An 11,634-nucleotide genomic window follows, 5' to 3' on the forward strand; every position below is an offset into this window, starting at 1 on the left:
CCCTTTCCTCTTTGGTTTCTGGGCATGAATATCCCCTGTGTCGCTCATTCATGACTTCTTCCTATTATTCAGTGAGCTTTTTTCTTTTTGTAATCTCCTTTCTAGATTTTCTCCTGCACTACAGTTGTATAAAAGAAGTCCTAAAATCAGGCTTGGGAAGAAATCTCTCCATAGCAAACATATTTTGAACAAGGGATAGAATGCAAGGTGTGGGGAAGAACCATTTCCTTTCCTGGACAAGAGAAATTTTTGGCTACATAATTTGTGGGCTCTGTACAAAATGATAATGCAGAGTCTATTGTTCTAAAATTATAAACAATTTTAAGACAACAATAGCAAAGCATGAAACCAAATGTGGGGCCCTTCTGACTGCACAGAGTGCACACCCATGGAGATGGCTTGGACAATATTTCACAGAGTGATAATAATAAAAATTGAGACGGATAACCCACACTTTAAGGAGCACTGGTGGTGCAGTGCTCAAGTGCTCAGCTGCTAACCAGAAGGTCAGCACTTTGAGACTACCAGCTGCTCCGTGGGAAATAGGCATAGCAGCCTACTTCCATAAAGAGTACAGCCTTGGAAACCCCATGGGGTAGCTCTACCCTGTCCTGCAGAGTTACTATGAATTAGAAATGACTCCAAGGCAATGAGTAACCCACACTTCAGGTCTGTGGACCTCTGCCATCACCAGAATCATCAGTATAATTATTGTTCCCTCAGGAGTCCTCTGCCTTTGCAATTCCCAGTGTTTCAGAGAGGTTGGAGTTTTAAAATCTCAACCAAGCCACGCAGATAGCATTTCATTAGAAGAGACAAAATTAAGCCTAAAACCGAGCATAAAGAATGAACTCAATAAAGAGGATTTTCTATCCATAATTCAGAAAGCCTTAGCCACTTACATTGCCTTCAATTTATTATAATTTCTAGAACCCTGGTGGTGCAGTGGTTAAGAGCTCACATGCTAACCCAAAGGTTGGCTTTGAGTTGAAATGGACTTGACCTCAATAGGTTTTTGTTTGTTTATTTGTTTTTGTTTATTAGAATTTCAGATAATCTGATAATAAAGAATGCTTACAATAACTAACATTTATTAACCATTTAGTGCCTACTAAGAGCTTTTTTTTTTTAAGAGCTTTACGTTGTTTATTTTATTTTATCCTGAAGACATCATGTTTTGCTGAAGTCTATGCTATATAAGTAGCAAAACTAACATTTGAACTCAAGGCTGTCTTATTCAGACATTAACCGTTATGACATACTAGACCCTGTCACCCATTCCTCCCAAATATGCATACAGGGAATGATACACAAAATCTACACACAGTGCAACTATAAAACAAACAAAAAAATCTCAATGTGAATGACTAGTTAGGATAATATTAACAGTAAGTTTTCATCCAAATAGTGCAGCAAGAATAGATGGTAAACCTTTCCTTTTGGAGGCAGGAAAGAGAAAAGAGGGAATAAGACTTTATGTGGCAGAAGATTAGAAAGTACAGAAAGAGAAAATGGAGGATAAATACCAAAGCATTCCTACTATCCCAGGACATTTTATTTTCGTTGTGCAATTGCCAAAGGAGTGGGCTTTCGTTGCATGATTTATGAAGATTTCAGAGTTCCGTGATTCTCATAGCTTCTGTTGTTAGGTTTACTTTCCATGAAATTCCTTAAGAAGTGGCCCCATTAACGGCAGAGGGTGTGAACAGAATCTGTAGCACTGTTGCTCAGAGTACATAGATCACCTGCTTCAGAAACATCTGAGTTATTTGTTTAAAATGTGAACATGTAAATACAACAACACCCTACTGAATTTAACGTCTAGAGCTGTGTCTTAGAAATCTGCCTTTAACAAGACTTAACTGATTCTGTCAGTATTTTAAAGGTCAACAACCACAGATGATATATAAATCTAAATGAAATATTTTTATACTGATGAATAATTTCCTGCCTGGGCCTTTTCGCAAAACACCTATACGCCAATATGAAATTACTTTTGATAAATAGTGTTCACCTAATCTTGATCCATAGAAATTCTCTTCCCTTCTCTTCATCATTTAGAGAATAAAGTCACTTTATGTTGCTGTGATTATTTCTCACTTGAAGTCAGTTTTTGATGCCAGAGCTTCTTCATAGCATTTTTCACTTCTGAATTTCTAAGGGTATAGATTAAGGGGTTTAACATGGGAGTGATCATGCTATAAAAGACATTCACAGCTTTATCAATGGAGTAGGTAGTTGCTGGGTGCAGATACACAAATATGAAGGGCACAAAGAGGAAGAAGACCACTGTGATGTGAGAGACACAGGTGGAAAGGGCTTTGTGCCTCCCCTCCAAGCTATGGGCCCTTAGGGAGCACAGGATGACCACATAGGAGACCACCAAGAGGAGGAAGTTTAACAAGCATATGAATCCACTGTTAGCAGCAACAAAGAGACCAAGGGTATGAGTGTCCATGCAAACAAGTTGCAACAAAGGGATCAAGTCACACATGAAGTGGTCTAGGACATTGGGGCCACAGAAGGGGAGCCAGACTATGAAGAGGACCCGAACGGTTGCGTGGAGAAAGCCTCCAGCCCAGACTATTCTCACCAGAAGAATGCACAGCCTGTGGCTCATGATGGTCATGTAGTGCAGGGGTTTGCAGATGGCCACATAGCGGTCATAGGCCATCACCATCAGCAGGATGATCTCAGCAGCACCAAAAAGATGCACAGCAAAGATTTGAGTCATACACCCACCAAAAGAAATGGTTTTTCTCACAGTAAGACTGTCAGCTAGCATTTTGGGGGTCATGGATGAAGAACAGCAGCCATCTATAAGGGATAAGTAAAACAAGAAGAAGTACATGGGGGATCCTAAAGACCTATTGGTGCTGATGGTGATCATGATGAGCAGGTTGCGTGTCAGGGTAACCAAATAGACAATTAAAAACACAGCAAATGAAAATTTTTGAAGCTCCATGTTCTCTGTCAGGCCCAGGAGGATGATTTCCGTCACATTATTCATCCTCTTCATTGCTTCAGCTTAGGTGACAGGGGATGAACCTGAAAATACATCACATTCATCCTCAATACTGACACTTTTGCTTAATAAATAAAAATATCCATGGGATATCTTATTTCCACTTTCACAGAAGGCAAATACAAGTACAAAACCATATCAGTAGTTTTTTTATTCATATTCCACATATGACTCTACATAGGTAGTATTTATTTTGGTCTTTATCATATTTGATTTGTTTATAATTTTCCACAATAAATATGGGTAATTTTTGACATTAACACAGACCCATACTATGCGTCAAGTTTCAAAAGCCAACCCATGATATGGCCATTTATGTAGCACATTCACAGATGCCCAAAGATGCACGTATTTTCTTCAGAGTAGTCGGGCATATTTTTCAGAGAGTAAGCCAAAACTGTTTTACTAATTTAAATCGTACAAAAAAAATCAAAGACATATAGAGATTCTTCTAAGCTCTTTGTGAGCCATCCTTTTTTCTGCTTTGTCAGCCTTGGTGCTTTTTGACTTCTTCAAATGGAAAAGACAGTATGGCTACATTCTCCCAATCTCAGAGATGGGGTAAGTTGCACCTGTCACATTGTGCCAAGCTCTCCTGTCAGTGTGCAACACTTTGGGTCCTTAAAAAGCAATATTTTGCCTTACTACTCTTGTTCTTTTATTCATTTTTCTGTTTTTAAATTATTTTTTACATTGAGAACATTTTATTAAAAAAGATTTTTGAAAGCTAAATATTTGGGATTTTGAAAGTTGGTCATTCACGTAACAAAAAGTTAAGACAAAAAAACCAAACCGTTTCCTGGGGAGTCAATTCTAACACATAGTGACCCTATATGACAGAGTAGAACTGACCCATAGAGTTTCCAAGGTGCAGCTGATGGATTTGAATAGATGGCCTTTTAGTTAGCAGCCAAGCTCTTAACCACTGCACCATCAGGGCACTACTCAGGCATAATGAAAAACAAAGTCCTGATACATGCTACAACGTGGATGAACCTTGAAAACAGTATGTTGAGTGATATAAGTCAGTCAGAAAAGAACAAATATCGTATCAGCTCGCTTATGTGAAATATCTAGAATAGGCAAATGCAGAGAAACAAAAATAGATTAGTAGTTACCATTTCATTCATTCATCTTCTACAGTCACATTCCCAAACAAAGATAACGTCATTCTTTCATATTTAACTCTCATGATTGAGTGTGGAGTGTTCCTGAAAACCATAAGCTCCATCACTATTCCAATAAAGTATTTGTGGAATGCCATGCCTTATTGGTGTTATGATCTACTCATGTTTACATCTATAGTGTCCTTGATATTAAGTATCAAAAAGCATTGGTATGGGGGAGACAAGGGAAAGGAGTAGATGAGGGAAGAGAAGAAGAGAAGAGGAGAGGAGGAGGATGTGAGAGAAGAGCAGAGAAGTGCAGGGAAGGGAAAAGGAGAGGAGGGCAGAACAGGAGAGGGGAGGGGTGGTGAGGGTAGGGGAGAGGAGGATGGGGAGAGAAAAGGAAGAAAAAGGGAATGAAGAAGGAGGAAAGGAGAAAAGATGCAACAAAGAAAGGGGGAGAGAAACTAAGAAAAAGAAAAAAGAGGAGAAAGATCAAACACGAAATTATCAAAAAAGACTTACTTTTTAAGAAGTGAATGTGTAGTAGTGTTCTAAACAAGACTTACTTTTTGAGAAGTGAATGTGTACTAATCTAAACAAGACAAACACTTGAAACACAAATTTTTTATCAAACTCACATGTGGGACTTATGATCAGCATCAAAGAAGAATATTGACAAATAAATAAGTCACAGGTTGTTCTTGCATACAAATTGGTCAGGAGAAAGAGATTATATAATAAGAGGTCATGTATACCCCAGTACAGAGTGGTGTAAGCTCCTGACTTGTGATCGGTTAGTTCTTAGTCAAGTCATCAATTCTTACGAGGACTCTATTGTGGTTTTCATCAGTCCAGAGTGTATACAACTAGGGTCAGGAAAAAAAGGTCAAGGCCACATTAATTTACTGAGCTTAAAATGAAAGTGTTTCCAGAAAAGAAAAACCTGAAGCTATTAAAAAAAGAGAGAAAAATCATGGTTCTCCAACATACCAATATCTACTCCATCCTGTAGATATTGGACATCTCACCCTACTTGAGCTTGGTCAGATAATAAATTATCCCAGACAGTATATTTAAGTTGCTTTGGCACTTAAAAGGAATTTAGGGAGAGAGTTTCACCAGCTCTACCCCATATCCATTTCTACGGGAAACATGAATATCTTACAGACATTTTTCATGGAACTTGGCCTTATAGCCTTGATGAAGGCTCTAAGAATATTATACCCATATATTTTTTTTTTTCAACCGAGAAAAGGAAATGAAATTACCAAGAACACAGCAGTTGATTAAAGGTCCTCTGGATGAGAACTCTCCTACAGTCAATTCTTCTGAGCTTTTTTCAGAGTTTTCAGGCTCATAAAAATCTTAAAAAAAAAAAAGAAAACCATTGCCGTCAAGTCAATTCCAAATCGCAAGGACCTCATAGGGTTTCCAAGGCTGTAAATATCGACAGAAGCAGACTGCCATATCTTTATCCCACCGAATCACTAGTGGTTTGGAAACTCCAACCTTTAGGTTGACAGTTGATCACTTTAACCACTGCACAGCCAGGGCTCCATCTTATATGTCGAGAGCCACATATTTTGGTCCTTGAAACTGAGACTTCTTTCTCCCACCATTTCAGAAAATCCCATGTCTGAAATCAGGCTGCGTCAAGGAAAGCCACAGCCTTTGTGACTCTTTGCCCAGAAATCCTCATACTCCTTTCTTCTCAGCTCCTTCGGGGTGTACACCACAGACATGCAATTTTATGCACATGGATAGCATGCTTCTGGGCTAGTTCTTCAGGGAAGGGTAATTGCTTTTAGGAACTTTTGCCAAAAAGTCAACCAAACCCTTATCCCTTCCTCCTATTGTCCCTAATGTCAATGAATGATATTTTTGACAAGGGCTAGAAATCATCTAACAAAAGAAAAAAAAAAAAAAAACTGTTGCCTTCAAGTCAATTACAATTCACGGCCATCTCATGTGCGCAGAGTAGAAGTACTTCTTAGGATTTTCAAGGCTGTGATCTTTCAGAAGCAGATCTCCAAGACTTCTTTGGAAATACCTCAGGGTGGTTTTGAACTGTCAAGCTTTCAGTTAGTAGTCAAGGGAAAAACTATCTGTGCCACCCAAGGACTATTGAAATCTACAGTGTTGGGGTAATCATCATGCTGTACACAGAACCTTTAGTCCATTTCCTTTTTTTTTTTTTACCAAATGTTCATTGAACGTTTAATATATAAAAGGCATAGTGTCATTTATAAATAACAAAAACTTACTATTGAGTGCTATACGCAAGGTCCTTATTAAAAATGTTATGAGTGGTACTCTTTGTAGTGGATACTATTATTATGCCCATTTAACAGATGAGGGGACTGAAGCAGTATGAGTTTCAATAATTTATCCAAGGTAGAAGTGAGTAGATGACAGAACTGAGTTTTAAACCCAAGGAGTCTGCCCCCACAGCTCAGACAATGTCTCTGGCCTCAGGATGCAAGAACTCAGCTATTAAAAAAAAAAAAAGTACTAGCTACTATAACAAAGGGAAAGGTCCTATATGTCTGTATAATGGGGACATGGCTAAAGCTGGGGGGGTGTACAGATGACCAGGAAAGATTTTTTTTTAAAGCTAAAACAAATATACATTACCCAAGGCCTAGATGAGAGGTCCCAGGAAAGATTTTTCTTTTAAAGCTAAAACAAAAATACATTACCCAAGGCCTAGATGAGAGATCCCAGGAAGGACTTTTTTTTTTAAGCTAAAACCAAAATACATTACCCAAGGCCTAGATGAGAGATTCATAAGATTTTCATTGGCCAATTTTTGGAAGTAGATAGCCAGGCCTTTCTTCATAGTCTGTCTTAGACTAGAAGTTCCACTGAAACCTGTCCATCATGAGTGATTCGGCTGGCATTTGAAATACTCGTAGATGGGTGGTGGAAATAAACTATTTCAAGTTTTAAGTAGCAAAGATGTCACTTCGATGACTAAGGTGAGTCTGAATCAAGCCATGGTCTATTCAATAGGCTCCTATGCATGCAAGGTTGGATAATGAAAAAGGAGGACAGAAGAGCTGACGTGTTTGACAAAGAATAAAGTCAAAATAATGTCTTGGCAAAGAATATTGAATATACCATGGACTGCCAAAAGAATGAACAAATCAACCTCAGAAGAAATAAAACCAGAATTCCCCTTAAAAGTGAGGATGATTAGGCTTTGACTAACTTACCTTCGACAAGTCATCAGGAAACACCAATCTCTGGAAAAGGACATCATGCCTGCTAAAGTAGAAAGACAATGAAAACGAGGGAAATCTTCAATGAGATAGCCGCAGCAATGGACTCAAACATACCAAGAATCTTGAAAACGGCACAGGACCTGGCAACATCTTGTTCTGTTATGCATAAGGTCACCAAGAGTCAGAGCCGACTCAATGGCAACTAAAAGCATCAATGAACAACTGTATGCCAGTAAATTAGGTAACCTAGATGAAATGAACAAATTCCAAGAAACAGAAAGACTATCAAAACCAACTCATCAAGAAATGAAAATCTGAATAGAACTGTAACAAGTACAAAGATTAATCAGTAATTTTTTTTAAACTTTCAACAAAGAAAATCCAAGCCCAGATACCCTCACTGGTGAATTCTACCAAACACTTAAAGATGAATTAGCACCAACCCTTCTCAAACACTTCCAAAAATTAAAAGAAGGGTGATCACTTCTGACCTAATTGCATGAGGTCACTATTACCAAAACAATACAAAGTTATACAAGAAACCAGCACTAGTAAATGCCAAAATCCTCAATAAAACACTAGTAAATTGAATTCAACAGTATATTGGAAGAATTATCCACCAAAATCAACAGGCAATTTCTCAGAATGAAAGGTGGTTCAACATATGAGTATAATATACCACAATGACATAATGAGGGAAAATACCACATGATCATTTCAACTGATTAAAAAAACATTTGACAAAATCCAATACGCTTTCGTGATTAAACACTCAACAAATGATGAAGGAAAGGAAATTTCTTCAAAGTGATAAGGGGCATCTATGAAACTCCCACAGTTAACATTATCATTCATTGTACTGAAAGTTTTACTCAAAATCTGGAACAAGACAAGAATTCTGCTCTCATCACTTACATTCAACATTTTACTGAAAATTCTAGCCATACAAGTAGGCAAGAAAAAGAAATGAAAGACATACAAGTTGAAAAGGAACAAGAAAAACCATCTCTATCAAAATAGCATGATCTTAATATAGGGAATATAGTTTCTTTTTCTGCCATTTTATGCTGGTACTTTTCGAAAACCGGTTTGAAAGATTATTTTCCCCTAAGCTTTGAGGATTTATCTTTGCCCTAGTAATCTGCCCGATAAGTTTTGCTACTTTTGTCCAAGTTGATTGACATTTCCTGAGTAAGCTGTAAAGAACTTGGCTTTGTTACTTTTTATCTGGTCCTGGGTTGCAGCCTGCCCTGTGACTGATTTCACCTTGCAGGGATTGGCCAATAGGCTATGCATATGAGGTGACTATGGACCACTATGCAAACCAAGTGTCTGTGGCCTATCAAAAGGGGATTGGTCAGTTTGTGGCCCTAGTGGAAAGGCCATGCCGTGAAATTAAGAAAGAATTTTGTAAATAAGCAGCCAACTCCACAGAGGGTTTTAAAGACAGAAAGAAGCAGGAAGAGAAGCAGGCTGAGAGAAAAAAGCAGACAGAAAGAGGATGCAAGGAACCTCCTAAAAGAGCTATAACAGGGCTCAAGGACTGTAATACTGAAGATACAAACAGGTCCATAAGAGGTCCATCAGCAGAGATGGAGGGGACAGGCCCAAGAGAGTACAAGTGGCAGGGCCACAGGAGCCTGATCTGAGGGAGCTAAGAGAAGGCCTACTCAGCCAAGAAGACCTGAGAGAGCTATCCTACACTGAAGAGGGAGACTTATCCTACATGCTTCCTGGTCCTCACATCAAGTTGTAGCCTGTTGATCGTGATCCCACATTGTACCCTGTTAATTCCTTAATAAGTCACTTAAATGTAAGTATGGTCTGAGAGTTCCATGTGGCCATTGCCAACAGATTATCAAACCCAGAAGAGAAGTAGAGAGTGGAGGTATGTCTGACCTCCACCTCATGGAAAACAGCATTGGACTGATCCTGGTCATTATCTCCCCTGAACTTAGACGGATTTTGATACTACTACCCCCACCCATTTACTCTTACGTGTACAAAACTCAACATTCCACAAAAACCTAAAAAGGCTATTAAATGAGTTCATCATAGTTCTAGCACACAATATCTACATACAAAAACAAACTAGCAGTGAGCAATTGAAAAAATGAATCTAAAACAATCCCATTTAAATATCATCAGAAAGAATAAAATACTTAAAATAAATTGAACCAAATAGATAAAAGACTTATACACTGCAAACTACAAAACATTGTTGAAAGAAATTACAGAAGTCCTATATAAATGGAAACACATCCTGTTTTCATGGATTAGAATATTTAATATAATTCAGACAGCAAAATAATTCTATTATGAAAACATCCTGCATCCCACTTTGAACTGTGGCATCTGGGGTCTTAAAAGCTAACAAGCGTCCATCTAAGATGCATCAATTGGTCTCAACCCACCTGGATCAAAGGAGAATGAAGAATACCAAAGTCACACAATAACTACGAGCCCGAGACAGAAAGGGCCACATGAAGCAGAGACTTACATCATCCTGAGGCCAGAAGAACTAGATGGTGCCTGGCTGCAACCGGTGACTGCCCTGACAGGGAGCACAACAGAGAACTCCTGAGGGAGCAGGAAAACAGTGGGATACAGACCCCAAATTCTCATAAAAATACCAGACTTAATGGTCTGACTGAGACTAGAGGAATCCCGGCGGTCATGGTCCCCAAACCTTCTGTTTGCCCAGGACAGAAACCATTCCTGAAGACTACTCGTCAGACATGGAAGGGACTGGACAATGGGTTGGAGAGAGATGCTGGTGAAGAGTGAGCTACTTGTAACAGGTGGACACTGGAGACTGTATTGGCATCTCCTGTCTGGATGGGAGATGGGAGGGTAGAGAAGGTTAGAAACTGGCAAAATGGTCATGAAAGGAGAGACTGGAAGAAGGGAGCTGGCTGACTCATTAGGGGGAGAGTAAATGGGAGTATGTAGTGAGGTGTATATAAGCTTATATATGACAGACTGACTTGATTTGTAAACCTTCACTTAAAGCACAATAAAAATTATTAAAAAAAAAACATTGTTGAAAGAAATTATGGAAGACCTATATAAATGGAAACACATCCTGTTTTCATGGATTAGAATATTTAATATAATTCAAATGGCAATATTCCCTAGAGCGGTCTATACATTCAATGAAATTCATATCAAAAATCCAACTGCCTTTTTTAAAAAAATGAAAAAGCTAATTCTATAATTCATATGGCATTGCAAAGAAACCCACATAGCCAAAACGATCTTGAAACAGAAGAACAAAGTTGGAAAGCAAACTAAGCAATCTCAAAACATGCTACAAAGCTGCAATAATCCAAACAGACATACAGATCAACACTATAGAATCAAGAGTCTAGAAATAAACCTATACATCTGGGGTCAATTGATTTTAAACAACAGTGCCAAGGACATTCACTGAGGACTGAATAGTCACTTAAACGGTGCTGGAACAACTGGATATCGACATATGAAACAATTCATTTGGATTCCTAAATCACTACATAAAAAATTAGCTCAAAATATATCAACAACTTTTTTAACTACTAGCTAAAAGTATAAAATATAGAAACGTAGGGGTAAATTAGTGAGATCTTGGTTAGTAGCCACAGTTCTTAACCACTATACCACCAGGGTTTCCTGAGGTGTTGCTGCATATTTTAAAACTTAACTTCTAATTTAGATGTAATAACATTCTTTTTCCAATAATCATTATTTAACAAAAATATATTTCCTGAGAATCTGTTTTACACCCAGTACTATGGTATGAACTAGGGATACAATAGCTAACTAAAAAATCAAATCAGGGAAAAGTCCTGCCTGCACTGAACTTATATTCTTGAAATAGAGTCAGGCAATAAATAAGGGAATGACTTACTAGGGTAACTATAATCTGTGGTAAGCGCTATTAAAACAACAAATAGAGTACTGAGGCAGAAAATAAAGCAAGAATGCCACTGTGAATAAGGAATGTAATCAATAAGGCCTCTTTTTTTTTTAATTAACTTTTATTACGCTTCAAGTGAACATTTACAAATCCAATCAATCTGTCACATGTAAGTTTACATACATCTTACTCCCTTCTCCCACTTGCTCTCCCCCTATTGAGTCAGCCCTTTCAGTCTCTCGTTTCGTGCCAATTTTGCCACCTTCCCTCTCTCTCTATCTTCCCATCCCCCCTCCAGTCAAGAGTTGCCAACACACTCTCCAGTGTCCACCTGATTTAATTAGTTCACTCTTCATCAGCATCTCTCTCCCCCTCGCT

General features: G+C 38.3%; 1 protein-coding gene across 1 annotated transcript; it reads right to left on the reverse strand.

Moving 5' to 3' along the window:
• Positions 1-2,089: 2,089 nt before the first annotated feature.
• Positions 2,090-3,307, reverse strand: LOC135231943 (olfactory receptor 4C12-like). The gene has a single exon (XM_064289169.1). It carries the CDS (start codon positions 3,017-3,019, stop codon positions 2,090-2,092), a length of 930 nt encoding a protein of 309 aa, XP_064145239.1. The 5' UTR covers positions 3,020-3,307.
• Positions 3,308-11,634: the final 8,327 nt, after the last annotated feature.

Source organism: Loxodonta africana, chromosome 7 (assembly GCF_030014295.1).
Source record: "Loxodonta africana isolate mLoxAfr1 chromosome 7, mLoxAfr1.hap2, whole genome shotgun sequence".
Taxonomy (NCBI): Eukaryota; Metazoa; Chordata; class Mammalia; order Proboscidea; family Elephantidae; genus Loxodonta; species Loxodonta africana.

Coding starts and splice junctions, on each gene's coding strand:
- LOC135231943 (XM_064289169.1), bottom strand. CDS start 3,019: ATGAAGAGGATGAATAATGTGACGGAAATCATCCTCCTGGGCCTGACA.